Source organism: Micromys minutus (assembly GCF_963924665.1).
Source record: "Micromys minutus genome assembly, chromosome: 16".
In the NCBI taxonomy this organism is placed as follows: Eukaryota; Metazoa; Chordata; class Mammalia; order Rodentia; family Muridae; genus Micromys; species Micromys minutus.
The window spans coordinates 37,637,451-37,662,484 of NC_137985.1; the positions used below are offsets into that span (position 1 = coordinate 37,637,451).

General features: G+C 46.5%; 4 protein-coding genes across 9 annotated transcripts; 2 read left to right on the forward strand and 2 right to left on the reverse strand.

The window, feature by feature from the left end:
• Positions 1 to 4,522: 4,522 nt before the first annotated feature.
• Positions 4,523 to 10,672, forward strand: SLC37A4 (solute carrier family 37 member 4). Of its 6 annotated transcripts, none has more exons than XM_080929749.1 (11): positions 4,523 to 4,606; positions 5,914 to 6,083; positions 6,235 to 6,264; positions 6,946 to 7,178; positions 7,497 to 7,740; positions 8,184 to 8,342; positions 8,546 to 8,631; positions 9,124 to 9,237; positions 9,400 to 9,462; positions 9,734 to 9,872; positions 9,969 to 10,669. In XM_080929749.1, exons 2-11 carry the CDS (start codon positions 5,948 to 5,950, stop codon positions 10,133 to 10,135), a joined length of 1,371 nt encoding a protein of 456 aa, XP_080785875.1. In that variant the 5' UTR covers positions 4,523 to 4,606; positions 5,914 to 5,947; the 3' UTR covers positions 10,136 to 10,669. The 6 variants fall into 6 exon arrangements, with proteins under 6 accessions (XP_080785875.1, XP_080785877.1, XP_080785874.1 ...); XM_080929748.1 differs by lacking the exon at positions 4,523 to 4,606 and adding an exon at positions 4,737 to 5,095; XM_080929751.1 differs by lacking the exons at positions 4,523 to 4,606; positions 9,400 to 9,462 and adding an exon at positions 4,736 to 5,095 and having other exon boundaries at positions 9,969 to 10,670.
• A 1,337-nt stretch (positions 10,673 to 12,009) lies between these two features.
• Positions 12,010 to 15,278, reverse strand: TRAPPC4 (trafficking protein particle complex subunit 4). Its single transcript, XM_080929822.1, has 5 exons — positions 14,991 to 15,278; positions 14,647 to 14,821; positions 13,335 to 13,438; positions 12,597 to 12,723; positions 12,010 to 12,360 (listed from the first exon to the last, which is right to left on the reverse strand). The coding sequence occupies exons 1-5, from the start codon at positions 15,163 to 15,165 to the stop codon at positions 12,282 to 12,284; spliced, it is 660 nt and encodes a 219-aa protein (XP_080785948.1). The 5' UTR covers positions 15,166 to 15,278; the 3' UTR covers positions 12,010 to 12,281.
• Positions 15,279 to 15,357: 79 nt separating this feature from the next.
• On the forward strand, positions 15,358 to 17,492 carry RPS25 (ribosomal protein S25). Its single transcript, XM_080929823.1, has 5 exons — positions 15,358 to 15,460; positions 15,693 to 15,788; positions 16,203 to 16,386; positions 17,249 to 17,347; positions 17,445 to 17,492. Exons 1-4 carry the CDS (start codon positions 15,458 to 15,460, stop codon positions 17,341 to 17,343), a joined length of 378 nt encoding a protein of 125 aa, XP_080785949.1. The 5' UTR covers positions 15,358 to 15,457; the 3' UTR covers positions 17,344 to 17,347; positions 17,445 to 17,492.
• CENATAC (centrosomal AT-AC splicing factor) lies at positions 17,473 to 24,182 on the reverse strand. The gene is made up of 11 exons (XM_080929821.1): positions 24,026 to 24,182; positions 23,788 to 23,951; positions 23,312 to 23,410; positions 20,368 to 20,434; positions 20,234 to 20,296; positions 19,916 to 19,980; positions 19,695 to 19,800; positions 19,238 to 19,268; positions 17,962 to 18,051; positions 17,738 to 17,870; positions 17,473 to 17,653 (listed from the first exon to the last, which is right to left on the reverse strand). The coding sequence occupies exons 1-11, from the start codon at positions 24,143 to 24,145 to the stop codon at positions 17,593 to 17,595; spliced, it is 999 nt and encodes a 332-aa protein (XP_080785947.1). The 5' UTR covers positions 24,146 to 24,182; the 3' UTR covers positions 17,473 to 17,592.
• Between the last annotated feature and the right edge of the window lie 852 nt (positions 24,183 to 25,034).

The following is a 25,034-nucleotide window of genomic DNA, read 5'->3' on the forward strand; positions in this document are numbered from 1 at the left end:
AAACCTTTCCAGGCCTTTGATCAAGCACTCTGCAGGCTTAGGCAGGGAATCTCCCAGAGTTTAAGCCCAGCTTGGCCTGCATAGCAAGTTCTAAGCCATCAAGAGGCATACCATGAGACCCTGTCTCAAAATACAAAAAAGCTGGGAGGTGGTGGCACAGGCCATTAATCCCAGTACTCAGAAGGCAGAGGTAGGTGGATCTCTGAGTTCAAGGCCAGCCTGGTCCACAAAGGGAATCTAGAACATCCAGGGCTCATTTACACAGAGAAATTATGTCTTGAAAAACCAAAAATAAAAATACAGAGCTGGAGAGACTGATCAAAGGAACCTATGATTAACAGTTTGTCTGTGAAGGGGGATTTATTACTTAGTGGTGACATAGCCAATGAAACTGAAGTGACTTGTCATTTTGTAATTGGTAGGTTCCAATATTATTGAAAGACACCAGCACGTTTAGGTTTCCAATGGCACACATAATGGCTTATGTGTGTCTTTAGTGTGATTATGGTCTTGTGGTTGGTTGTATGGGAGAATATTTTTGTTTTAATAGCAACCAGCTTTCATATGACTTGACAATGGGCATATTATGTCTATCCAGAGAAATTAGGTAAAGTTTACCTAATGTTTGTCAAGAAGTCAAGATTATTCTTGAAACCTTGGGGTATGTCTGATGTTTCCCCAAATAAATAATAGATCCATTAATCTGAGTAGTAATTACACAGCTTATACACATACGAGGAGAGTGGATTTTTTTTTTTTTTTTTTTTTTGAGATTTGTCTTAACATTTGAGAGAAGTTTAACATATAAGAGAACTTTTATTTTTTTTAAAGATTTATTTATGTATGAGTACATTGTAACTGTCTTCAGACATACCAGAAGAGGACACCAGATCCCATCACAGATGGTTGTGGCCGCTGGAAATTGAACTCGGAACCTCTCTAAGAGTATTCGGTGCTCCCAACCACCAAACCCAAGAACTTTATTTTATAACATGGAATAAAAGCCAGACTCTAAAAAAAAAAATTATGTCAGGGAGAGGGGGAAAAGGGATAGGAAATGTATAGAGAGGAAACCTTGGAAAGGGAATAACATTTGAAATGTAAATAAAATATATCCAATAAGAAAGGGAAAAGACTTATGTACACATATACATATGTGCATATCTCTATACCACGTGTTCACACAGGTGCCTGTAGAATCTGGAAAGGACACTGGGATGCCTGGAGTTGGAGTTACAGGTGATTGTAAGCCACCCAGCTTGGGTACAGTGATCCAACCAAACTCTAGTCCTCTGAAGAAAGTACTCCTAGAAGGTACCCTTTTAAGAATTCTCTTCCAGAGGTCCTGAGCTCAATTCCCAGCAACCACACGGTGGCTCACAACCATCTATAATAATGGGATCTGATGCCCTCTTCTGGTGTGTCTGAAGACAGCTACAGTGTTCTCAGATACATAAATGAATCGTTTTTTAAAAGTATCCTTAACCACTGAGCCATCCTCCAGCCCCAATAACAATTTCTTTTAGTTATATGTGTATGAGTGGCTATGTATTCATCAAGCATCTGCACACATGAATTACAGGTGGTTTGGAGCCATCTCATGCAAGTGCTAGAAACCAAACTCCAGTGCTCCGAAACAGCAGTATGTGCTCTTAATTGCTGAACCTTCTCTATCTTTTAAATGCTGAGATTACAAAAGTGAGCTATTATGCCTAAGAGGAGATTCATTGTTACAACTTAATCTCTCCCCCCCCCCCATCCTCCATAGGCTTGTGCATCAAATTCAGAGCCTTAGACATTCAAAACAAGTGCTCTAACATCGAGTTACCTCCCCCACCTTAGAGCCCAAGCTGGCCTCAAACTCAGATCCCCCTGTCCTTGCCTCTCGAGTGGTGGGATTAAAGGCGTGTGCTACCATACCTGACTCCCCTGGAGCTTTCTTCTGAAGAAACTCAGTCCTTGGTTCTGACATCTACTTAAGAGTTCAAACTGGATATATATACATACATACATACATACATACATACATATATACATACATACATACACACACACACACACACATATATATATATACACACCAAGCTTCAGTTTAGTAGATACTTGTTGAATTAAAGAAGTTCAGGCCTAGTGGAATCCTATTTTATCTCCTTTTCCTCCTGGCTTTCAGTATTCTAAAAGACCTTTGCTCTACAATCTGGAGTACTTTTTAAAAAGCTTCAGTCATTTTCTTGAGGGATGCTATGATAAAAGAAAATTATGAGACGTCTTAAACGTCTTAAATTCAACAATAAAGTCAGAAAGCAAAAGAAGAAAAATCTTAGTGGGCTTTTTGTTTGCATTAGATAGTCTCACTATAAGTATTGGGCTGACCTGGAACTCACATTGTAGATGAGGTTGGCCTTGAATTTACAGAGATCTTCCTGTTTCTGACTTTAAAGTCCTGTTGGGATTAAAGGCTCCGGAAAGGGTGCCTGTTTTGTTGTCTTTCATGTAACTCAAGCTGGCCTCAAACTTGCTATTTAGTTAAGGATGACCTTGAGCTTCTCATTCTCCAAGGAAACTACAAGAATTTCCTGTAGACTGTCTGCCCATCACATCTCACTCTGTATGTGTGAAAATTCATACTGAACAGTGAGTTCTGGGTTGAAAAGATTTATTTTTACATTTGTCCAACCTGCCTTTGTCTATCAGTTGAAAAACACACTGTATCATCATTTAAAAAAAAAAAAAAAAAAAAAAGTTGTACTTTTTCTCCTTGACAGGGTCTTGCCTGTCAAGAGTATCCATTCTCATCTTGAACTGGCTCTGTAGCTCAGGAAGGCATTGAATTTGTGAATCCCTGCCTCATCCTGTTCTGGGTCACTTGGTCAAGGTCAGGTTTAATGTTTTTTTTTAATTATTATTATTTTATTTATTTATATAAATACACTGTAGCTATCTTCAGACACACCAGAAGAGTGCATCAGATCTCATGATTGTGAGCCATCATGTGGTTACTGGGATTTGAACTCAGGACTTCCGGAAGAGCTTTTAACCGCTGAGCCATCTCTCCAGCCCAGGTTTAACTTTTCTGATCTCTCAAAAATCATCTGTGGAGTCCTCAAAGGATCTGATATTAGTGTAGACAGTGAACAGTTGCCCAAAACCACTGTTAGACTATGGTGGGTCCAAGTACAGTTATAAGCATGTTCTGTAACCCTAGGCACTTGGAAGCAGAGGCAGGAGGATCACCCTCGATTCCAAGACGACTTAGGCTATTGTAAGGAAAAGATGATGGGGCACCAATGAAAGGAAAAGTCACTGAAAGGAAAAGTCACAGGGCACCAATACTGTGAAAGGATGACGATCCGAGTCACGGCACCAATGTTAGGGGAAGGATGAAGAGAGTGGGGGGCATATGGCCCATGGAGGTGCGGCGAGGCCTGAGGGCAAGGGAGATGCTTCTGGGGGGCCCATGTTGGGAATCCCTTCCCTGAGGGACCAGCCACACAACAGTATAGTACGGAATAGAGTTTATTCAGGTCATGGGAGAGTTAAGAGGGTGGTAGAGATAAAGAGAGAGAGAAGTAGAGGAGTAGAGACCGGCTATGAGCACGTGGGACAGAGGGGGGGAAGGGAAAGGGGAGAGCAAGGCTGCAAGAGCACAAGAGCAAGACAGGCCAAGAGAGAGAGGAGGGGTCAAGCAGCTCCTTTTATAGTGTCAGGTCACTGGGGCGGAGCATACCTGGCCACTGCTGGGTAATTGAGGGGTAGGGTATACCTGGCTGTTGCTAAGTAACTGAGGGGTGGGGTTTACAGAATCCCAACAGCTATAACCTTATTTCCACCAAGTAGTGACTCAAGGATTAGAATGTGAGGTTGGAGCCCGGCATGGTGGCATGTGCCTTTAAACCCAGCACTCAGGAGGCAAGGCAGAGGCAGTGGAATCTCTGAGTTCAAGGCCAGGCTGGTCTAAAAAGTGAGTTTCAGAACAGGTAAGGCTACACAGAGAAACCCCGTCAACCCCAACCCCCCTCCCCCCAAAAAAACAGATAAGGTTGGTAAAGTACTTGAGCAGACCTATGTTTCAGCCCTAGCACCTATGTGGAAAAATGGCCAGAGGTGTGTTGTCTAGCCTAATCAATGAGAGACCGGTCTTAAAGGAAGTAGTATTCCAGGCTGTTCTCTGACTCCACAGCCATGGTAACACACACACATACCCAACACATTAAAAAGGTGTTAAAAGAACTTGAGGTCTTGTCGGGATTCCATCTTTTAAATACTGAGACTATATTGTTTTGTCTGTGTTCCCACTAATCTGACCACGAGTTGAAACCCCAAATTGTGCTCAATTTATTTCTTCAAGAAAACATCATGCTTCTACAAACGGAGTATTTCTTTAGTTTTCTGAATCTGCGCCCTAACAAGAGACACTGGTCGACAGAAAGTAATAGGTCATGTGGTGCTCAGCCTATAAGAGGCACTGTCCTTACACTGGAAGCGGCTTGACAGGCAGGATGACGTCTCCCTCTCTGGGTGGACAGCAGTCCTCCCAGCTCTGTGCCTGCGCACTAGCCTCACCCGAGTCCCGCCCCATCCTAGTGGGGTCACCGCCTCCGTCCAGGTAGGGGTGGTGGCATGGCGAGGGAGGGGCGTCCGTGAGGGCGGGACTAGAGGACAATCTGGGGCCTTGGGGCTCCTCTGACTTCCGACTACGCCGGAGGCTGTCCCGGTGACTGCCCTTCCGGGATGGCGACAGTTCCACGACCCCAAGACTGCTGCGCTCTTGTAGATGCCGCGCCCTCGTGGCTGCGGCGCTCAGTCTCCGCGGCTCTCTTGTTCCTGTCTCCAGGACCGGCAGTTCCCAGCCTGGAGTCGGGTGTCCTGGGTGGCTTGAGGACACGGGGTGCTTGGCAGGTGCCGAGAGGTGCCGCCTGCCCATCCTGACTGGCAGAACCTAGGCTGCCAGAGCGAGGGGCCTTCTGAGGCTACGTGTGGCTCCCTCGCACCCACTCCTGCTCCAGCGGCTGCTCACCGGAGCGAGCAGGAAGCTGCGGTGGGGTGCTTAGGGGTTCACACTCCTACAGTACGGATGCCCTACTGATGTCGCAGGGTAATAGGGACCCAGAGGGAATTCCAAGGGGACTCTCATCCTGACCTAAGCTCTCTTAGCGCTCCTTCTGCGTGTCTCTGCGGGGTGAACTAAGGAGCTTGTCCCCGTTTCATTCTGCAACTACTGCAGTTAGCTAGCTCCTTATTTACCGTTGTGCTTTGCACATTTCAGTGACCGAGGCCAGCCTCAGTGAGAAAAGGAAATGGGAAATTCCAGAAATAAACAATGGGCTTTAAGGAACTTTTACTACAGTGCTTTATTGAGTTTTATTAATTCCTTACTAGGCCTAATTTATATATTTAAATTTTATCACTGTGTATATAAGGAAAGTGTATGTGCTGTTTACTACCACTATGAGGGGGTCATGGAATTGTATTCTCCAGTGAAGGGGATCTCTATTAGGAAAGTGTGCTAAGCATTGTGTGCAGTAAGCTCTAGAAGGCCCAGAAGTGGGTATGGGGTTGCTGTTAAGGATTGTGGCTGATTGAATGAGACGGGGGAGAGGGGTAAGAAACCAATCTAGTGCCTTTCATGATGCCTGGTAGCTCGACACCCTCAATGAACCTGAGAGAATGAGAAAGTTCATTGACTAAGGGAGTAGGGCTACACTGAGAGCTCATCCCACCCCAGCCTCCCCTGGGCTCGTGTAGACAAAAGTAATTAGGCTGAGCCTTTAATCACAGCTGGCCTCCCAGACAAGAGGACTTCAAAAAGGAAGGGAAAGGCAGGCAATCCTGGGGATAGGCATGCCTCCCTCTGGGACCCTCTCCTCCCCCAGTCTGGTTCTCAGTAATCTACTGTTTTCTTGTCTCCCTCAGGACACTGGGTTCCCTGGTTGCTGCCCCAGGCTTAATGATTGTCCAGAAGGCGGCTATAAAGAGCCTGGGTGGAGGAGAGAGAGCGCAGAAAAACACAGCTCAGCAGATCCGGTCACTGAAGAGGGCTAGCCACAAGCAGGAGCGGTCAAGAGTCTGTGGTCAGAAGCACTGTGAGTGGGCCAGCAGGGCCGGCTTTTTCTACCATGGCAGCCCAAGGCTATGGCTATTACCGAACTGTCATATTCGCAGCCATGTTTGGAGGCTATAGCCTGTACTACTTCAACCGCAAAACCTTCTCTTTTGTCATGCCCTCCTTGGTAGATGAGATTGCTCTGGACAAGGACGACTTGGGTAAGCCTTGGAAGGGTAGGTGGTGGGCTGTGGGATACACTATTTGGAGTATGGCTAGTCCGAGCATGGGGGGTTTCAAGCATGTGTCAGGTGCAGAGGCTGAGCTCCATGTGCATGTCCTGTGTGAAGGACATAGGCCAAAGCTTACCTGGTGTATATGTTTGGGACCCACACGTGCCCAGGAGGCACTACTGGGAGGGGGCAGCAAGGTTCTCACACCCGTGGGTGGGTGGGTGGGTGCATGCTGCACCCGCAGGTTACAGTGAACACTGGGAAGGTAGCACCATGATTTCATGTGCCCGGCCGTGCTACCCACTGGGAGGAATAAGATCTTTGACTCTAGGGCCCTTCGTTCCACATTAAGACATGGTTGGGCAGCACAGCTGCCTGAGAGCTCCTGTGGGCATTGAGACTGAGGTGGGAACTGCAAATTCCAGGGGGAAAGATAGAAACCCAAGAGGTTGAGAAGTCCTGAGTCAGCCTGAGCCTATGTATGATGCGCGGCTCAGCAGGCAGGCAGGAGAGTGACAGGTCTGTAGCACAGGTCCTCCAGAAAGGAACCTGTTTCACCCCGCTGAGCGCCTGTACACACCTGACCCCTTACCTTCCTTCACCCCTCCTGTGCCTCTGCCCTGTCCCTAACCCCTCAGGTGTCCTGCTCCCTGCTCCCCTTCGCTGCAGGGCTCATCACAAGCAGCCAGTCGGCAGCCTACGCCATCAGCAAGTTTGTGAGTGGGGTGCTGTCTGATCAGATGAGTGCTCGATGGCTCTTCTCCTCTGGGCTGCTCCTCGTTGGCCTGGTCAACGTAGTCTTCTCGTGGAGCTCCACAGTGCCAGCCTTTGCTGCTCTCTGGTTTCTGAATGGTCTGGCACAGGGGCTAGGCTGGCCCCCCTGTGGGAAGATCCTGAGGAAGGTGAGTGCGCCCGACAAGCATGCTGAAGTGGTACCGGGTACCCAGTGAGAACTGGGAGTACCTCTTCTTCCGCAACCCTTCCACCCCTAACCCATAGCAGGTTTCTTAGGTGCTCCCTGCCAGTTCCTGCTGCTGTAAGGATATTTTAGGAGCCTGAGGGTGGTGGGATCGGGTGGCAGATGAGGGAATTGGCTCTGCCAAGTAGAAGCACTTTTTCCCTCATCCCTGTAATGTGAGTCTCTAGGTCTGCCACACTCAAGCTGCTCCCTCTGTGGCCTCAAAGCCGGGCGCCTATTCTGTTTCCCCTCTGCCTCACAGTGGTTTGAGCCATCTCAGTTTGGCACTTGGTGGGCTGTGCTGTCAACCAGCATGAACCTGGCTGGAAGTTTAGGACCTATCTTAGCCACAGTCCTTGCCCAGAGCTACAGCTGGCGAAGCACACTGGCCCTGTCTGGGGCTCTGTGTGTCGTTGTCTCCTTCTTCTGTCTGCTGCTCATCCACAACGAACCTGCTGATGTTGGACTCCGAAATCTGGACCCTGCCCCCTCCAAGGGCAAAAAGGGTAAGCCTCTACCAAGCTGACTCCCAGAGCACCTCCATGTACCCTTGGCTCTGCAGGATTTTGTTAGTACTAGACTTTGCCTTGCCCTGTGCTTGGCAATGGATGTAGGCAAAGGAGTAGCAATGGAGATTTGGTGGGGGAAGTAAAAATTCTATCTTGAAAGTCAGAGCCAGCACATCCTGGGGCTTCTCTGACAGCACAGACCTTTCTATTCTGGGTATGCTCCTAAGTGTAAGCAGCTTGGGTACCTTCTCCCAACTGCACCCATCTCACTTCCTTTCAAGAGAGGGTGAGGGATGCAGGGGCTTGAGGAGATACCCCACATCAACCATGGTTGGATTCATAACCTGTCCAGGCAGTTGGTTAACGGGTGGTGGTGGTGCAGTGAGGTCAGGCCAGCAGGAGCAGAGCCCAAAGCCTACCTGGCCTCTTCCCACCTCCAGGCTCGTCAAAGGAGGAAAGCACTCTACAGGATCTGCTGCTGTCCCCCTATCTCTGGGTGCTCTCCACTGGCTACCTTGTGGTCTTTGGAGTAAAGACTTGCTGTACAGACTGGGGCCAGTTCTTCCTTATCCAGGAGAGAGGGCAGTCTGCTCTCGTGGGTAAGATGAGTGTTTAGACAGACAAATCCCGTACAAACCAGGAGCCAATGCAGGAGATGGGATATTCCCACCCTTTTCCCCTTTATCCACTTCCTCCTTAAGGTGGTGCATCCTTGAAGGTGGGTCTTTATTTTAGGATAACCTCAATGTGAAAATATCTTTTCACTCTTTTCCTTTTCTCTTTCCCACAATTCCCCATGCAGGTAGTTCCTACATCAGTGCCCTAGAGGTTGGAGGCCTTGTAGGCAGCATTGCAGCTGGCTACCTGTCAGACAGGGCCATGGCAAAGGTGAGTGGGCAGGAGGAACTGTGAAGAGAGGCCCTTTGAGGCTTCCTTGCATGGCTGGGCCAGCCAGTAGAGATGGGAGTCCTGGCGTGTGAGCTGGTTGGCATAGAAGACAGACGCTGGGTGAGATGGGAATGATTCCAGGTTTCTCTTCCCTGCCTTAGAGATGTGGAGAAAAGGCCAGCAGGAAAGAGACCCAGATCTCTCTCCCTAATTAGTAGGCTTCTCTGCCCCAAGAAAACTAGGGGTAGCAGAGGACTAGGTACAGCTCCCTAGCACGTGTTCCATGCCTGCCCCAAGGTGGAGGAAGGGATGTTGTGGAGTTTGGCCTCAGAACACGGAGCAGCTCCCAGGGCCTCCCAGAGCTGTCTGGGGCCAAGAACTGTGACAGATTGCCAAAGACCTGTCAGCAATAGCCCTGCTGTGTCAGAGTCCAGGGGTTGAGGTGTTTTGCCCTGCTTGGAGGACCTGATCTGGCTGGTACTGTTTCCATAGGCAGGGTTGTCTGTGTATGGGAACCCTCGTCACAGCCTGTTGCTGCTCATGATGGCTGGCATGGCAGCATCCATGTTCCTCTTCCGGGTAACGGTGACCAGTGACTCACCCAAGGTAAACAGAACCTGATGGCTGGTTGCAAGGTACAAGGAGAGAAAGACAATTCTCCCTGAGCCAGCTCCTTCTCCCTTTGCAGTTCTGTTTGTACCTTTATTTTCTCTATTTTCCCCCTCTCCACTCTGGGCCTGGTTTTCTTCTCTTTCCTCTGCTTTCTAGGATGCTTTCTGGACTCCTGTTCTCCATCCTCTGGCTGAGCTCACAGGCTTTACGGAGCACGAGGTGCCTTAAAGATATCTCTGGTTTTCCTCCTGGTCTGTCTCACTTTTGTTTCACCTGTCTTGCCCCTAATAAGCCCAGCTTGCATAAAGTCTCAAACAGCCAGCATCCACCTCTGAGGGATGACTCTTATCTCCCCTGTCCCTGTCCACCTAGGCCTTTGGGGCTGGCTCATTCACTGTGGGGTGAGGATGCTCCTGAGGACTAGGCACTCTTTCCTCAATAGGCACTTGTGAACACTCGTTCTCAGCGCCACCTCTCACTTCTCTTGCAGATCTGGATCCTGGTGTTGGGAGCCATGTTTGGTTTTTCTTCTTATGGTCCCATTGCCTTGTTTGGAGTCATAGCCAATGAGAGTGCACCTCCCAACTTGTGTGGTACCTCTCATGCTATTGTGGGACTCATGGCCAATGGTAAGTCCTTCACTTGCCTTAGGCCAATTAGAGGCAGAACTGCCTACCTGCTTACTCCTCACATGTGGCTCAGCTTCTTCTTCTTCTCTCCAACAGTAGGTGGATTTCTGGCTGGGTTACCCTTCAGCACCATCGCCAAGCACTATAGCTGGAGCACAGCCTTCTGGGTGGCAGAAGTGATTTGTATAGCCAGCACAGTCGTCTTCTTTTTGCTTCGAAATATCCGCACCAAGATGGGCCGAGTATCCAAGAAGGCAGAGTGAATGGAGCACCCACTGTGGAGCATCCCCAACTGCAGCCTCACTGGCAGAACACAGAAGAGGAGAGAAGCTGCTCTGGCTAGCACAGAACCTTTACGTTTCTGTCTACACTGTTTCTCTCTGGACCTCCATGGTGCTGCAAGTTACCAATGGCTAACAAGGTCCCAACTCCCCATCTCATGCTCTGTTTAAATGATGTTTGGTTTTAGACTCCATCAGCTTCTGTTTCTACGTTCTAGCAGACAGCCAACTCCTAAATTCAGGGTGTCTCCTATACCATTCTCTCTCTCCTAGGTCCCCATCTCCTAGTGAGGTGATCCTGTCTCTGCAGCTGCAGAATATTAATGACCTGTGGTTTCTGTTGTACCCCAAGGCTTCTCGTCAGGGGGCAAAATTGTTGCCAATACCTCAGTCCCTAAGAGAGGAGAGGAGGCCACCACTCTCAGTAATACCCTGGGACAAAAGGGAGGATTATCGAGGGCAAACTAACTTGTATAGACTAATAAAACTAGATTTGATACTAAACAATGGCTTATCCTTTCAAAGGGAGACATAAACGAGACAAAGCTTTTCTTGGCAAAGTATTATCAGTATCTGTTCTTTTCTTTTAAATAATTATTTATTTTATTTATGAGTACACTGTAGCTGTTTTTCAGGGGGCATCAGATTCCATTACAGATGGTTGTGAGCCACTGTATGGTTGCTGAGAATTGAACTTAGGATCTATGGAAGAGCAGACAGTGTCCTTAACTGCTGAGTCATCTCTCCAGCCTCTCCCCGCCCCCCGTTTTAAATTTATTTATTTTATGTATGTGAGTACACTGCTGCCAGTCTTCAGACACACCTGAAGAGGGCATCAGATCCTACTATAGAACAGGACATGCTCTTAACCACTGAGCCACCTCTCCAGTCCATGTATGTTACTGTGTATTAGCTTTATTTTCTTTTTTTTATTAAAGATTTATTTATTTATATGAGTACACTGTAGCTGTCTTCAGACACACTAGAAGAGGGCATCAGAGCCCATTACAGATGGTTGTGAGCCACCATGTGGTTGCTGGGAATTAAATTCAGGACCTTTGGAAGAGCAGCCAGTGCTCTTAACTGCTGAGCCATCTCTCCAGCCCCCAGTGACTGTTCTTTCCACCTCCAAAAGGAAAGACTTTTCTCTGGAGTGAAACATCGGAAGTATAAATGGAACCTTTTATGTACAAGCTCAGCATTCAGCTAACTCTGTACACTTCTAGGTTGCAGGAAGGTTAAATAACTTGATGAGCAGGTACTCTGAAAGCATGGGTCCAAACTTAGGCTATCAGTAACTTTGAAGCACAAATATTTTATATTTCGCTAAGTTTGGTGTAAGAGAATAGAAAAAGAGAGAGAGAGAGAATAGAATAGAATGTACACTGTAGGGTCAGAGTGCATACTGAGGTAAAATTTAACTTGAATTTTTTTTTAAAGAATTATTTATTTAGTATATATAAGTACACTGTAGCTGTCTTCAGACACACCACAAGAAGGCATCCAATCCCATTACAGATGGTTTTGAGCCACTATGTGGTTGCTGGGATTTGAACTCAGGACCTCTGGAAGAGTAGTCAGCACTCTTAACCACTGAGCCATCTCTCCAGCCCTAACTTGATTTTAAGTGCTAGTTAGTAAGTGCTCCATCATCCACCACAACCACCTCAGGCTCCCAGAAAATCAGCAGTTCTGGGACGGCCTGTAAGTTTGTAACTTCTGCTACTTTGTTTACTGTACATCAACTTGTCTTGTTTTCTACTAGAAGACAGTACTTTTCATTCACAGAATGCCCGTACCAGTTCTGCCTTCCCTCCCCTTCCTTTCTCCCAAATGATCAGTTAGGACAAAAAACACTCAAACAAAGGAATGTTTATTACAGAATTGCTAAGCCAGCTTTCTCCATAAATAAACCTGTACAACGTGGGGCATAGGACTGTGATATATACAGAGGGGCAGAGAGCACAGCACTCAATCAAGCCAGGATCTGTCCCCATCACCAGGCTCAGTGTCCTACCATTTTCAAGTATATTAGCAAGGCCGCTGCAATAGGATCCTCACTGGAGTGGAGACAGCAAAGCCCTCTGGAGCACACCTCAGAACTTAGGGGGTACATTCCAAGTCCATCCTATGACCCAGGTCCAAAAGTGCCAGCCTTCTCTGCCACCTCTAGAGCTAGCTTCAGGTTTTGGTCAAACAGCTCACATCTAGGCCAGACCCAGAAGACAAGAAATTGTGAGGTATGAGACTTCCACCACAAAGGGCAGAGGCAGAATTGGTAGAGACGACTTGAAGGACATGAAGCCTAAGGAAACCCTGTGTTCTCAAGATAAATAGAGCTGGTCACTACTGTCTTTACCTACAAGCAATACTTGGTCACACTTTAAATGATATGGGAGACAGCACAACGCTTTGGCAGTATCTGGGGATTAGGACTACCTACCTGATAGGCATTTCCAAGGAGTAAAATGGATTCTTGAGGGCAAAGTCAGAGTAAATTTCATAAATTTTTCGGAGAAGAGAATCTATTCCAGCTTGCCTAGGGTCTGCCAGGACCACAAACTTGATCCCTGGGGAAAAGCCAGGAATGGTTACCAAAGGACAGAGAAGGGATCAAATACCATTTTGTGTTGTTTCAGCTCATTCAATATTATAAACCACTATCATAAGCCCATTTTTATTTTGTCCTTATTGCCACATAAAGCAGAGAACAAAGGTGGCTAGAGATGGGCAATTTCACTCTCACCAGGTGACTGACCAGACTCAAGGTCAGCTGCCACTCTCAGACTTGCAGTTCCTCCACAGAAATAGGACAACTGAAGCCAAACTCTGGTGGTTCAGTTACCTACACTGAGGACGAAGCAATGATAAGTGGGATCCAAAGGCCACATCTACTTGGCTTTCAATTTTTATTTAGAAGGCACACCTTCCAAAATGTGTGAAGCCTACCAATCTGGATTGTACCCAAGCCAGGATAACCAGGGTTGGCTGACAGAAACAAAGTCAGCCTTGGACTAAAGAGCAGCTTTGGATTCACCAAACAAATAGGTGTGTTTGTACACGTGTGCCCAGAAAACTTGACACCATCCCTGTTGTTTACCGAAGCTTTCTCAGGTCAATCCCTTGGTCTGTATTGGACCAATCTATCCCATCAATCCCTTTGAACTTTGTAGGTACATACCTGTCAGTGTTTGGAAGCAGTGAAGTTTGAATGTGTCTGTTTCCAGCATCTCAATGCCTGAACTGCCTTGTTCGGGAGATAGCTGGGAACCAATGGCAAAGAGCCTGTATGCAAAAGAGGTAAAGTTGGGAATATATCACGTGACATGAGGGGAAAGTCCTCAAAATTTCCCACTCAAGGACCCAGTCTTTTGAGAAATTCACTTTATAGCCTGAGACAGTCAGGAGAAATACTGTGAAATGACTAACGGCAGTATCAGAATTTGTTTTAGGTTCACCTGCCTTCTGTATACATTACTTATTATACATTCTGTATGAGACATTATTTCCCTGAGGTTTATTTAATTTTATTTTATTTATCTCAGTCACCTGGTGGCAGGGAAGTCACTCCATCTCTAGCCTCTGTAGGCTGCTTTATGAATAAAAGTGAAAATGAGCTTATGGAAGTGTATGAGTAGTTTTGCCTGCATATATGTGTACCATGTATGTGACTGGTGACCACGGAAACCAAAAAAGTCATCAAGTCCCTTCAAACAGGAGTTAACAGTTGTGAGGTACCATGTGGATGCTAGCTCTATGCAAGAGCAGCAAAAACTGAACCATCTCTCTCTCTCTCTCTCTCTAAGATGTATTTACTCATTATATATAAGTACACTGTAGCTATCTTCAGACACACCAGAAGAGGGCATCAGATCTCATTACAGATGGTTGTGAGCCACCATGTGGTTGCTGGGAATTGAACTAAGGACCTTTGGAAGAGCAGTCAGTGCTCTTAACCACTGAGCCATCTCTCTAGCCCCAAACTGAAACATTTTATATTAAATGTGTTAGTTAAAGTCAACATGCTAGGAAATCCGTGCATATCTTATTAGTTCATGGATATTCCTATCAACACACCTTACACCATGGGTAGTCACAAGAAGACTTTTAATGTCCACTAATTTAATTATCTGCAACCACCACCTTTAAACCCAGAGCTTGGAAGGCAGAGACAGGTGGATCTGAGTTTGAGGATAGCCTGGTCTATAGAGTGAGTTCTATAGACAGCCAGAGCTATACAGGGAAATTCAATTATCTTATGTTAAAGATGAAGAAACTAAGGGCTAAGAAGACAAGAAACTGATTAGGCAAAAAATCAAACTACCTCAAACCTGGGTATAATTGACATTTCTTCGTAACAAGATCTCAGCCACTTAAGGGGTACAACGTGATTGTCAGTACTCATAAAACAAAAAACAAAACCTCTTTAGCCAGCCTAGAGATAGATGCACTAGTCTGGGGAGGAAATGTTTAAAAGGGGTAGGGACACTTACGAGTGGAACATAGAGGCCAGCATAAGCTTCTCATTGGAGGTAAGGCGGGGCCGGCCGAATCGAATAGAAACCGGGTAATTCGCAGAGTTACCCAGATACTCCAGCACTTCTTTCCCGTCGGCCGTGTACTTGCCATTTACGTCCATGCCATTGATGGCTAATACAGCATGGCCCACTACAGATGAGTGGCTAAGGATCAGAGATCCACTCCCCGTTCACTCCCCGCCCCTCCTCCTCCCACTCCCACCCTGCACCCTAACCCCTCCTTTTACTCCCACTCCCATCCCAAACCCGCCCACCCCAGCACTTCCGCAGCGCCGGCCCCGCCCTCGAGCCCAGCCCACCCCGGATGCCGTCTCGCTGGCCGAAAGCGACCAGCACACGTTCGTCGTGCAGTTTCAGCAGCAGGTCCAGAGGGTAACTGAAAGTTTTCTCAGACTCAGCCCGTGGCGAGTAACTGTCCCACTGGTAAATTAGGCCGCCGGCTTTGTTCACCACGTAGACGCTAAAAATCGCCATTACTGCGCTACGGATACAAGCCGTCCCTTCAAAGTTCCAGCCCCGGAACTTGTGTCATTGCCCCGCCTCCACGCAAACGCCCCTGCGGGCTCCGCCCTGAAACGCACGCGCAAACCAGGGCCCCTTCGTTCCAGTAAAGGAGGCGGAGATTAACGAAGCCGTGTCCCCACCCCTTGTCCCGGAAGTGCTTTCTCGAGGCAGAGGTTTCTGGGATTGTTGGACCACCCAGCTTCCTTTTCTTCCGACATCTTAGTGAGGCTGCTGTGGTCCGTACTACTCTTTGAGCTTCGCCATGGTAAGGCCCGCGAGTGTTGAGCGGTGGGGTTCAGAGGGCCTAGCGGTGTTGAGGGGAGTTGGAGGCGACCCTACACGGAGCGCTTCGTGACTGCGGGCCTGCTTTTCAGAACGGCCACGGCTATTGTGTGTCCATGTGCTCTGGCGGTGCCGCCTTGGGTGGGTGAAGGACTGTGATCGGGGCGCGTGGGAACGTCATATGACTAGCCTGCACTCCCGCTTTCTTCCCCTAGCCGCCCAAAGACGACAAGAAGAAGAAAGATGCCGGAAAGTCGGCCAAAAAAGACAAAGACCCAGTAAATAAATCTGGTGGCAAGGCCAAAAAGAAGGTAGGAAACGGCTGTTTGTAAAAAGTTCTGTGGAACCTTTTGTAAACTCGTGCTGTAATTTTCCCCCCAAATACTGAATTCTAAAATTACACTCTTGTTTTTCTCACTACTCATTTTCGTCATTTCAAGAATACGGTGGTGTATTTTTCTTTAAAGATAGTTCCCCTTGTGACCACCAACCGTAAAATTATTTTTGTGCTACTCTGTCATAGCTAATTTTGCTACTGTTAGAAATCGTAATGTAAATGTCTGGTCTTCAGGCTATCTGATAGTGACTCCAAAGTTGAGACCGGATGCATTAAAGCCATGAAGTCTTTAATTTACCTGAGGTGATAGTAACGGGTTTCTCAGATGCTCGATATTTGGGAGAAAAGGGTGGTTCTGACTGGTTCTCTTGCATGTTTTGGTGAGCAGAAGTGGTCCAAAGGCAAAGTTCGGGACAAGCTGAACAATCTCGTCCTGTTTGACAAAGCTACATACGACAAACTTTGTAAGGAAGTTCCCAACTATAAGCTTATTACTCCAGCCGTGGTCTCTGAGAGACTGAAGATTCGAGGTTCCTTGGCCAGGGCAGCCCTTCAGGAGCTACTTAGTAAAGGTAAAAGATGTGCCCTGTGTTTGTACAAGTGGGTTGTCTGGTAGCAACATTACTGGGAAAGCTTATTGAAAGATGAGTTTTTAGTCACTTTCGTGCCATAGGCTCCTATGCAGTTGAGTGAAGCACAAAGATCCTCTAAGTGAATACATATTATGCAATTAGAAAATTACTGCTTTTTTGAGATAGTAACCCCATTTCTGTGTAGACCTGTGGTGGAACTCCCTTTGTAGACCAGGCTGGCCTACTGCTGGGAATAAATGTGCTCACAGCCATGTCCTGCTACTGATTTTAGTATCCTTAATGATTGGCTTTGAATTCCTGATCAGTTCAACATGGAGGTAATGGTCCATTAAATCTGTACTGAGGATAAAGAAGATACACATTGGGAGCAACATTCATGTCTGTCTGCGCTTCCATAACTGGAACATCTCAGGCCAGCCAGCTTAGCACCCTGTTGTGCAGCAACATGAGAGTAAAGCTGACTCCTGGTGGTTGACTATTGCTGTACTCACTAAATTTGTGGTAAATCCTAAAAGCAGCTACATTGATAACAGATAGGGCTCTGTCTCCTAAGCATTGAGATTGAGGGTGCATACTTGTGAACCCAGCATATTGAGGACTAAAAGGATCAGATCAGCACTAAATCTCAGGCCATCTTGGAATACAAACACCCTAAGAATTATTAAGGAATTCTGTTTGGAGAAGAAATAGGAAAATGTACATTCAACATTTGCTATATAAAAATAATCTAACATCCTTGGAGCTAGAGAGATGGTTCTAAGCCCTCTAATACCAGGTGCACGAGTGAAGGCAAAAACCTTACAAATCCATTAAAATTTAAAACTGTGCCCTTTCTCCTTAGGACTTATCAAGCTGGTTTCAAAGCACAGAGCCCAAGTAATTTACACCAGGAACACAAAGGGTGGAGATGCCCCAGCTGCTGGTGAAGATGCATGAACAGGTGGGAACCAAAGGTTTCCTTGTGTTGAAGTATTACATGTTTCCTTCATGAGATGCTCAGGTTATGACTTAGTTTTCTTTCTTTTTTTTAAAAACAGGTTCAATCAGCTGTACATTTTGGGAAAATAAAACTTTATTGAATCAAATGAATGGCTCCGTCTGTTTCCTAAGGCAGCTGGAGGGAATGTGGTCTTAGGAATAATAAATAACTGTTAGCCATGATATCTGATATCAAAAGAGACTGCTTCAGCTTTTCCCTTTATATGGTTGCTTGCTTCTTGTTGCAGCTTCAGTTTTAAACTGATGCCTGAAAGGAAATGAATGCTTAGTAAGATTAATGGTGAATCTTTATACAGAGATTGCTGGTTAAAATCTGGACACCTATCCATACCTGGACTGCCAGCGACGCCCATTATTCCAGACTCTGCCAAAAGAGGGCAGCCAGCCTGCACTGGTATTGGAACTGTGATCAAAGTTTGCACCAACTCTATCTGGAGGGAGTTTTTTCAGTTTTTGTTTTTCTTCTGCAAACAGGAAATTTTAGAGTACATTTAAAGACAGCTAAGTAAGTTATGTGAAAACTTGAAAATGTGTTGCTTGAGGTAGCTTGCTTACTTTCTTTAAGAAATTCTTCATAGGAGGGTCCTATGGGGAGGCTTCCAGAGCTGTGCTCCTCCTCTTGGATCATCCAAGGAGGTGTGGCACCTAGAGCAAGGCAAAGCCTTTTAAGCTCCACAATACCTTCCAGCAAAATGTGCTCAAACATATGGCTCAGGAGCTCGAAAGGTGTCTTAAGTGGTTAGTTAAGAACAATGGCTGTTCTTTCAGGGTACCAAGGTTCGATTCCCAGCACCCACATTGCAATTTGCAACCGTAACTCTAGCTCCACAGAATTTGATACTCTACAAATGCACATGAAGTTTAAAAACTAGGGATTCTGAAGCTTGGCAGTGGGTGGCCCAGAAGCAGCTGAAACCATACATATTTTGCCTCTGAGTGCCTGGTGTCTGTTCCCCTGGGTTAGAGATGACTGAGTTGCCACATGGGTGCTGCCATCACCAGGTCTGCAGACTTTGAGAGGTTTTCTCTGTAGCCCTGGCTGGCCTGGATTCACTCTATAGACCAGGCTGATCTCAAATTCCAGCTTAGACCTCCCCAAAGCTTTGTGTTAAAGAAGAAAAATGCTGACAATATAAGCTTCAATGAAAGCCCTGAAGTAATGACTCAGCATCATTATAATCCTTTAAAATATAGTACAGCTTCATTTGGAAGGAATAATTGTAAGTATGCTGAACTCTTTGAAGGTGGTATATTATATTCCCCAGCAGTAACCTCCACCTTCCATAACTGCACAGCAGTTGGTACATGCAGTTAGTAAGCTTCTCGGGTAAACTTGGTTTTGACTAGGGTTGCTGGCCAGCACGTCTTCATCACATAGTAATAATGAGGCTAAAGTTATGACTGGCTTTTGTGGGATTAAGAAGATGGGTCTTCTGTCTTCACAGCAAGTACTCTGAGTCATTTCGGCTTTTACAAGTTTTGGTCTATTCTGGATGTTTGTGGATAAAGTAGACTTTTTTTTTTTTTTGGGTTACTTAAAAAGAAAGCAACAACTAGGTGGTGATGGAACACACCTTTAATCCCTGGTGGAGGCAGGTTAATCTCTAAATTTGAGACCAGCCTGGTCTATGGAGTGAGTCTAAGACAGCAAGAATGCCAAAGCCAGTGTGAACTAAGGGCCTTATTTAAAATAGCTGGGCATGGTGATGCATTCTTCAATCCCAGCACTCAGGAGGTAGTGAAGACAGAGACAGCCACAGCTACATAGACTGTCTCAACAACAAACCAAAACATAATCTAGCAGACTCGGAGACACTGCTCAAAAACTTACCTGAGTGAATGTTACCAACTCCGGAGGTATCCTGTGGTAAAATAAAGCCACAAGATAAAACACTCATAAGCAATTGTCAACAAACTTTAGGGGAGGGGAACACAACTTTGGACAGTGCTACTTCTGAAGACTCCACCAGTAACTGAGGACAGTCCAAAGGTATGGAGTAAGGTTGGGGAGGTACTATGATTTAAGGGCAGGGTTAGCTAGTTTCAGGTGCCTGTGTGGGTACTGGAGTGTGGACACCCTCTATCTAGCAGGTTGAGAAACTGATATCAAGGGGCAGCAGTTATGAGAAAGATCACTGAGAGGTTGCATCAGGGTTTAGGAACACAGTTAAGGAAGGGCTCAGTAAGGGAAGACCAACAGAGAAGATGGAGGTGGCTAGGGTAAGTAGAAAAGCCAATGTAGGACATGAGAGCTTAGCAACCCTCTTCTGGTTTGCTTGTTCTTGTACCTGATGGCCGATGAATGTTAGGTGCTGTCCTGTCTCCATCCAATCAAGCTCTGCAACAGGTTGCAAGTCCAAGTGTGATACCTGCTGTGAGCTGGAGGCTACATAGCTGAAAGACAGGGGAGCCACGCTGGCAGATGAGGTCCTTGAGCACTGAGGATGGCAAAGATCAGACTGGTTCCCATTTCCCAGCATCCAACTCCAGAGGTTCCCTGAGGACTTACCCATTGGTAACATTCCAACTTTCAGGTGCCGAAGAACCTTCTTCTGGATCTGACTCTGCCTGAGGCTGAGTTTGATTCAGGAAAAATAAATGTGTCTAAAGTGCTTAAGAGCCTGCCTGGGCCATGCCCCACACTCGACTCCAGTATCTTATGGAAAGTACTGCCCATTTGTCAACTCCCAGCCCTGCCCACATCTCTGGGCCTGCCCCCAGTGGACACCATTAGTTCTCTGAGAAGAGCTGACTTGAAATGCTGGATGGGGGAAGCCAGGCACCAGTGGATTTGGATACTGCTCTGGGTCCTCCGAGGGAAACCAACCTCTAAGACAGATCGGACCACTTCCTGCCGACTCTGTTCTACCTCACGGATCTGAGCTGCCATCTGTGGGAAAAACAATGCTTAGATGGGGTCAGGGTTATGGGGCAAGGTCTTCCAGAGGCCTTTCCTCCTACCTCTTTAATCACCTCATCTTCCTTTTCCTCATAGGAATCCAAACCCTTCACCATGGATTTCTTAAACCTAAAAATACAAGAATTATAAAAAACATTGAAAAGAGGTATCACTTTAGTACTTCACTAAATAGTTTTTCATTCTGGTGGGGGGGGGGCTTGAAGAGTCTGGTTGTACAGATTAGGCTAGCATAGAACATCCACCTCAGCCACCAAGTGCTGAGATTAGAGGAATGAATCACCATGCCCAGCTCAGAAACTTTTGAGAATTTTCAACTCACAGAAACGAAACTGGTAAAGTGAGCACCTTGCCTTTACCTGGGGACATATAACACTGTCATAGATACAGCTCCACTATTCTTCATTCATTTTCTTCTTAAAGATTTTTTCAAATAGTTACCTTGCCTGCATGCATGTCTGTATGCCACATGCATTTCTAGTTTCCTTGGAGAGCAGAAGAGGGTGTTAGATCACTTGGAGCTGGAGTCACAGGTGACTGAGCTGCAGTTAGTGGGTACTGGAAACTGAACTCAAGTCAAGAGTAGCAAGTTCTCTTAACCACAGAGCCATCATCTCTAGCCCCTGTACACCAGGCTATCCTTGAACTCAGAGATCAATTTGCCGGGATAAAAGGCATGTGCCACCAGTTTTTTAACAGTTTCTGACAGGAATATGACACTGCTGGCAAAGTGCCAACACTAACCCCTGTTACCAATGACACTTTTTTTTTTTTTGAGACAGGTTTTTCTGTAAGCCCTAGGTGTCCTGGAACTCACTTTGTAGACCAGGCTGGCCTCCAACTCCATCTGCTGGCTTACCAATGGCTACTCTTGATCACTTAACCTTTATACCTAAAGAAATTATAGTGGGCTGGAGACATGGCTCAGAGGTTAAGAGCACCAACTGCTCTTCCAGAGGTCCTGAGTTCAATTCCCAGCAACCACATGGTGGCTCACAACCATCTGTAATGGGATCAGATGCTCTCTTCTGGTGTGTCTGAAGACAGCTACAGTGTACTTATATATAATAAATTGTTAAAAAAAAAAAAAAAGCACATCCAGTTCTTGAAGTGGACTCAAGTTCAGTTTTCAGCATTCATGTTGAGCAGCTGACAACCCCAACTCCAGAGGAATATGATGCTTCTGGCCTCCTTGTACAGTACCACTTACATGCACATACCCAACACAGACATGGACACACATACACACACAAAAAAAAATCAATCTTAGAAAAAAAATCCTACTATTGGCTTGGAGAGAATGCTCAGAAACTTAAAAGAGTATTTACTGCTCTTGCTCTTGCATACAACCAAAGTTTAGTTTCCAACATATGTGTGTGGGGGGGGAGGGGGTGTTCACAACTGCCCGTAATTTCAGCTCCAGGAAACTATCAACTCTTGTCTCAGAGGACACCTGAATTCACATGCAATATCCCTATTATTAAAAGTAAAACATAAGGGCTGGGGGCTGGAGAGATGGCTCAGTGGTTAAGAGCACTGACTGCTCTTCTAGAGGTCCTGAGTTCAATTCCCTGCAACCAGATGGTGGCTCACAACCATCTGTGATGGGATCTGATGCCCTCTTCTGATGTGGCTGAAGACAGCTACAGTGTATATAATAAATAAATAGATCTTTAAAAAATAAAATAAATAAGGGCTGGAGAGATGACTCAGAAGTTAAGAACTCTTGGTATTCTTGGAGAGGACCTAGTTTTGGTTTTCAGCACCCAAATGGTTGCTCACAATTGTGTCACTCCAGTTCTAGGCATGTGACATCCTCTTCTGGCCTGTGCAGGCACTACATGCTCATGGCATACATACATATAATTCAGACAAAACATTCCTAACTAGTCTTAACTAATACCACCACTAAGAAAGTGGAGGCAGGAAGAGCGTGAGAACACTAGGTAAGCAATGCTGATTGGCCACTGGGTTGCTTCTGTGAACAAGGCAAAGAGAGGAGATCGAGAAACTGAGGCTAGCATGGATTACCTAATGAGATCCTGTCTTCCTGTCTTACAACAAAGCTAGGCAATTCTGTCTGGCTCAGGGCATCTGTATGCTTTTTTACAACTTGCTTTTTTTCCTTTACCCAGAAGGCGGAGTCAAATGTGATAGTATATAACCGTAGTCCCAGCACTCAGAAGGCAGATGCAGGCAGTTCAAGGTCAGCCAGGACTACATAGAAAGATCCTGCCTCAAAAACACAATAACAACAAAATCAAACCCCCCCCAAAAAAAAACAGTAATTCTTTACACTCAATAGTAACCTTTTATATATCTTCATTCACTAACCAAAAATCCTATGAAGGAGGCTGGAGAAATGGCTCAGCGGTTAGGAGTATTAGCTGCTTTTTAAAGACCTAGATTTAAGCATCCATATGGCAATTCACATTTGTGACTCCAGTTCTGGGGAATCGGATGCCCTCTTTTGACCTCTGAGGCTAAGAAGCCTCTTGTATTAGCCTTTTAAATAATTGGACTAGGCCTAAGGCACCATAACCCAGCCATCATACCCTCAGTGCTGTTTGTTCAAAATGGAAGTTGGAGGACACACTAATAAAACGTGCCATGAGAACACTAGACAGCAGTAGATAATAATGAAATCCCTGCTGGACTTTGCAATACATTTACTTATTTTTGGTGACTTGAAACATACAGTGTGGGCTGGCCTGGAACTTGGCCTGATTCAGCTGGGTATTGGAACTATAAATGGTCGCCAACACACTTAAGTTGAATTTCTTCAATTAGTTCTTGTTTTGAGATAAAGTTCTGTAGCCCTGGCTGGCTTTGGCCTCTCAAGGATCCATTCTCAGCCTTCCTGGTCCTGGAATTACAGATGTGAGCCATCGCGCTCCCTTAGAACTTTCCAGTTTAAAGAAGCTTTTGTGCTGACAAAGAGCTGTACTGTTCACTGTGCTACATCGGCCTTTACAACAGGCAACTTACCGTGCATAATCCTGGGGGGAGATCAGAAACTTCTCCTTCATCTGGGCGTTGGCCTTGTTCTCCCACCAGAATTTGTTGGTAGCTTTCTTATGCTCTGGGCTGAGAATGGAGAGGAAAAGTAATAGTAGCTAGTCATTAAGATAGTAACACAGTACTTGAGTATCAGAGTACTAGGTAAGTAATGCAGCTTGGCCTCTGGGTTGCTTCTGTGGACAAGACACAGAGAGGGGTATTATTTATTACCAACCTCTTCAAGACCTTTATCTTGGGACTCCCTTCATCCAATCAAGTGTGTGGTGGTGGGAGGAAGGCAAGCTGGCATTTTAAAAGCAAGACCACCTACGCCACTGGGACCATTGTAGGGCTAAGATCCACTAAACTCCACGGTTGGTCAAGTAATTCGATCCATATCCCAATTAAGTCACAAGTACAACTCTGTGTGTGTACAGGGTAAGTGGGTGTTCCCCAGTTGTCACCTGGCCAGATGTTCCAGCAATCCCCCGTGTAGCACTGTCAGGTTTCCATGGCTCAGGTGTTTTCGCACTTCGCAGCCACAACATGGGCACCAACAGCACCGATCATGCTCCGGAACATAGCGCTCCACCTGGGCGACGCGGATGGCCCTGCGGGCAGCCTCTACCTGCAGGACAGAAGCCAGCTAAGACCCTGAACCTACGGCCCACATTCCTGGCCTCCCTAGCCCCGGGTCCGCACCTGCGGTAGCAGCCGCTCCAGAGCCCCCTTCAACTGTCGCTGATGCTTGTGGCTGTAGACGTGCCCACGACCACAGAAGAAAGTTTGCCGACACAGAGGACATCGCTGTGGTGGCGCCATAGACCCAGAGACCCGCGAACACCGCTACCATCAGCAGCTTGTCACCACCCACTGACCCCTGACCCTTCGGGGCCGGATGGGGCGGAGCGAACCTGGGAGCTCCCGGTTCCTCTAGAGGCAGTAGGCGCTATTGCAATCCGTTCTGCGGCTGCGCGTACTATTCACTCTCTCCCCGCCTCCAACCCACCCGCGGGTAACCCGGCAGCCTGTGAAAGAACGAGACCCGGCCCATGCCGGTTAGGACCTCAGACTGCACACTTTTAGGCGTTGACAAAGACGTAACTTAGCGTACCAAATCAGAACTGGTCATTTCAGGGCGCGCACACTGTGTCCCCGAGCTTTGTGTTAATGACCTCACTACTTCCTCACATCGACGTTTTGTGGTGTGGCATTATTGGCATTTTACACATGGGAAAGAATCTACTCTGAAGAAATGAGAACCTTTGAGGAAAGCTGCAGAGATGTGTTAAGGAGGTAGTCAGCTTCCCTCTAGCTTCCCCGAGACCTGCAGGGGAGTACTTGGTCTAAGTGTGAGAGTCTTGATCTTCAAAGGTGCTCCGCACAAGAATATTCTATTCTAAGTCACTTCTCCCAGCATTGTCTGGGAAATCTAATCCTGAAAATTTGAGTGCTTACGATGAATCGTGCTCTATCGCCCTTACAAGAATATGTTTATACGTCACTCATGCCAGACCAGATATGTATTTCCTCATTTGTCCCAAAGTTGCTCAAAGCAGTCTGTTCCCAATTCCTATGAACAGCCTAGGTCTCGGCAATTTAGTTTATCTGATAGTATTTTCCTGTCAGTTTCCTCTGCCAAATGCTCATTGTCTACCTGAACTTGGCTTGTGTGAAACAAAATCTAACATCTTTCTCTTTACAGCTAGGC